The sequence below is a fragment of the Aplysia californica genome, unplaced genomic scaffold (genome assembly GCF_000002075.1).
Source record: "Aplysia californica isolate F4 #8 unplaced genomic scaffold, AplCal3.0 scaffold00293, whole genome shotgun sequence".
Lineage (NCBI taxonomy): Eukaryota > Metazoa > Mollusca > Gastropoda > Aplysiida > Aplysiidae > Aplysia > Aplysia californica.
Window position 1 is genome coordinate 528,930 of NW_004797563.1, and position 4,292 is coordinate 533,221.

The 4,292-nt window shown below is 40.2% G+C and overlaps 1 protein-coding gene across 1 annotated transcript in view; it reads right to left on the reverse strand.

Moving 5' to 3' along the window:
- Positions 1 to 653: 653 nt before the first annotated feature.
- The window catches only part of LOC101863114, a 30,910-nt gene continuing 27,271 nt past the window's right edge, over positions 654 to 4,292 (reverse strand). The window contains exons 15-16 of the mRNA XM_005101684.3: positions 2,537 to 2,679; positions 654 to 764 (exon numbers count right to left, since the gene is read on the reverse strand). Of these exons, the coding sequence (XP_005101741.3) occupies positions 654 to 764; positions 2,537 to 2,679 (254 nt within the window). The remainder of the gene's footprint in view (positions 765 to 2,536; positions 2,680 to 4,292) is intronic.

Sequence of the window (4,292 nt, forward strand, 5' to 3'; positions counted from 1 at the left end):
GAGGAGATGAGATACAGACAATAGATGTTTGAAAGGAAAGAAGGAGCAGACCATACCACAGAACCCGCCAACCACCCACTACATATTTTACACCTGTGTGTGGGTGCATGTGTGTGTGTTATAGTGTTCGTGTTTGTGTGTGCTAAAGGTGTTTACAGGTGTGCTCGCGCGCACGCAAGCGTGTGTGTATATGTGTGTGTGTGTGTGTGTGTGTGTGTGTGTGTGTGTGTGTTTGTGTGTGTGTGTGTATGTATGTGTGTGTGTGTGTGTGCGTGTGTGTGTGTGTGTGTTTGTGTGTATAGCAACAATGATAACAAAAGCAATAATCGCAATACGACTCGCACAAATAACAAAGAAATATATGAGTGTATTAAGTCAAAAATAACCGCCTCAAAATCACCAACATTTACAAGAACAACAGAAACACTCTTGTGATAAAAAAAACCCCGCACCAGCGTAGACTCCAAGGAGAATAAACTTGTGTGTGTGTGTGTGTGTGTGTGTGTGTGTGTGTGTGTGTGTGTGTGTGTATGTCTGTGTGTGTGTGTATGTATGTGTGAGTGTGCATGTGTGCCTGTGTCCTGTGCACACGCTCCTATGAAAGGTACGAACATCCTAATATCGTGTTCTTGTTCTGTCGGACCTTGAGCCTTCTAACGTTTAAGAACTGCTCTCTCTAGACCCAACAGAGGCATTTCCACAAACACAGACAGGAGGAAGCCCACAGCGTACGCCATCACGTAGTAACCAAAGAACTGGTAGATCTGGAATCAAGTGTAGATCATAGATAAAGTTAGGAACGACAAAAATACTTGTAGATCAGTGTTTCGTATTAATATGCAGACTTCAACATAAGTCAAGGATCACTTGCAAACACTCTGAGTGGTCGTCTTGGATCGACATGCACGTGGGCGTTCTTGGACTGATCCAGATTCTTGATGGCGCTGCCTCAAGCGGGCATTGACAGAGTGTAACACTGCAAGCCTTCTGGCAACTTCTTGGGCTTCAACTACATGCTGCAGGCAGCAGCCATGCCATAGCTCTGGCACGATCAAAGTCTCTCAGCTTTCGCCTTGGTGGCATGTTGATGCGATACTGGAGTTTGGGCAAACGGCGGCTTATACTGCCACCAAAGTGAGCATAATTTGAGACCGTGCGTCAGTTTATGACGTGCACCAGAAATTTTAATGAGGAATGTCCGTGGTGTCGCACACAAGTCGACAAAAAGCAGAAAATTTGGTTAAAATTCCCTGAGGATTTATGTGCTGCACGTGGTGGTTTTTCCCCTTTAGGTAGCTTTGCAGTACGCCTTGGTAACCCATTAACACTTTCAGAGCAAAACGTTTGGAACATTCCTTACTGTCTTTTTTTCGGAATTTAAAAAAAATCAGGGTTGTCTGTCAAAGTGGTCCTTAACTTATGTTGAAGTCTGTATAAACACACACACACACACCCGCACACCCACCCACCCACCTCCCACAACTCCCCCCCCCACACAAACACACATACATACATACATTATGTACAATATACATTATATACGACGTGAACGTAATTGCTATAACACGTATGCAAAATAGTACCCTCAAAAAAGAAAAAGAACAATATCAGCAACACAAGTGCATAACAAATTACACAGAAATACGGTAATAAAAACACACATCTTAAACTCTTTATTTTATGCCACGAATTGTTGAATGATAATGCACCAGCTAATTGTGTATCAATTCTGTTGAATCTGTATATTCCATCTCAAGGTTTAAAGTCGTTAGCTGGTACATAGAAATTAGTTTTACCAGCTACGAAACTAAAGCAATGGACGAAAGGGCATTTGAATGCTTTGCCCATTAGTTCAAGAAATATCAAATGAATTTATTCGTTTAAAAGGCTGCTAAAGTAATTCCGTTTTCAGATTCCTAATACCTTTCTATCTATCTATCTATCTATCTATCTATCTATCTATCTATCTATCTATCTATCTATCTATCTATCTATCTATCTATCTATCAATATTTTTGTCTAAAAGAAAGACCCCTATGCAATATTTATGTGTTGTTATTGTGTTTGCAAATCGGATGAGAACCTGTGGTCTTTTATCGGGGTAAAATGCTTTGTAAATATATTATTAATATTACCATTATCATTATTAGATCTATATTAAAATTAGTATCATTCTTCTTCTTCTTCTTCTTCTTCTTCTTCTTCTTCTTCTTCTTCTTCTTCTTCTTCTTCTTCTTCTTCTTCTTCTTCTTCTTCTTCTTCTTCTTCTTCTTCTTGTGATTTCTGTCCGTTTCTGTCTCTGTCTGTCCTTCTGTCTGTCCTTCTGTCTGTCTGTCTGTCTGTCTGTCTGTCTGTCTGTCTGTCTGTCTGTCTGTCTGTCTGTCTGTCTGTCAGTCTGTCTGTCTGTCTGCCACTTTTCCTCCCTCCGTCCCCCTTCTCTCTCTCTCTCTCTCTCTCTCTCTCTCTCTCTCTCTCTCTCTCTCTCTCTCTCTCTCTCTCTCCCTCTCTCTCTCTTGCTCTCTGTGCCTCTCCATACCAGGATGTCTATAGTGAAAATAGTGTTGTCCTGGCGAGCTTGAATTTCGAAGCTGATAAGTGTCAAATGGACGAGGTAGGCGCCATAGCTGAGACGGGACAGAGGGAGGAAACCTTCCCACGACAGGATGGAGTTGATGAATCCTGGAAGAGAATGGAAGCGATTATCATCACCAGCATCATATCTAAAATCACTATTGCTCTCAGAGCTTTGAAATACATCTGTATTCATTGAATCTCTATCTGTAACAGCTTCTTGTCATAACCAGTATGTACGTATTACACTGCTGGACACTATCACAATTAGGCTACCTTTCTCTACTAAGCAGATAGCGCCAATATCATAAAAATGGGAATGTAACAACAAAAAACAAAAACAAAAACAAAAATTTAAAAAGCGATTATCATTAAGTAGTTAACCTTCAGGGTAGCCTGTACAGATGTGGTGTATTGAGAGAGGGCCCTAGCATTAAAACAGACGATAAAACAACAACGCATTAAAAATAAGAAAATTCTTAATCCGTTATGTCGGTATTTATGTTTTTTCGCAAGTTGTCGTTTAGTGGACTGTATTACGAAGTATCACAAAATAATATTGCTAATCGAAATGGGTTTACTGTAAGCTCAAAGTGATTCACAGTCACAATGAATTGGTACCTTCGGAGAGAACAAAAAAGACCCTTTACGTTTTTTTTTCATTGATGGCGGTATGTGAATGGGTGTCGGAAAGAGAGATACAGATAGATAGATAGATAGATAGATAGATAGATAGATAGATAGATAGATAGATAGATAGATAGATAGATAGATAGACAAATGCATAGATAGATAGATAGATAGATAAGGAGGGAGGGAGGAATGGAGGCAGGTGGGAGGCAGAAAGGGATGAAGAGAGAGAAAGGGGGCAGAGCGAGCGAGAAAGAGAGAGAGAGAGAGAGAGAGAGAGAGAGAGAGAGAGAGAGAGAGAGAGAGAGAGAGAGAGAGAGAGAGAGCCATATAGAAAGAGAAGCAAACAACAATACAGACAGGCAGAGAATGACAGAGAAATACTTGCCATATATATAATAAAATGTAAATGCTATGTACGGTATGTTATATCCTTGAAGTTTGTATGGGTACATAATTAGCTTATTCCGATGGGATTCAAATACAGTGTTACTTACATCCATCTTCTGCCACACGAAAGATTGGAATCTGTGACAAGAGTTTATGAAGACAAACTATTGGAGAATTCTGACGGAAATAAGTCATTGAATCCAGTTTCGACCACTGTCCTCACTCAACTCATCGCTCCCCCACCCACTCCCCTGCCCCTCTACCTTTAACCAGGCTGCAGTCCTGCCTAGCTGTCCGTGATGTTATATATAATATGTGTCACGTCGCGGTGGAATCCTGCGGACGTTATTTTGGGGCATATGGATTTATTGTTATAATACTAAAGCCTGTTTATTGGTATTTCTTTTGGTGAAAAAAATTCATTCATAATGAATAACAGTCGAGATATTCGCGATTGAAAGAGGAGGGGTCGCCTGATGTTAGGGGTAAAAGTATCGAGAAAATAGCCACCAAAGTATGATGACTTCAAAAACTGCAGTATCCTTGGAAACAGAAAATGTACAATTTTTGTGACTTTGATCAACGTTTTCTTCTTCTGAAAAATCCACGCCGAAATGTGTTTTTGAATAGACACAAAAAGGTTCAGTCCAAAAAAAGAAACAAGCGGGAAAATGTTAATGTTCTATGGTTATGTTTCTGAA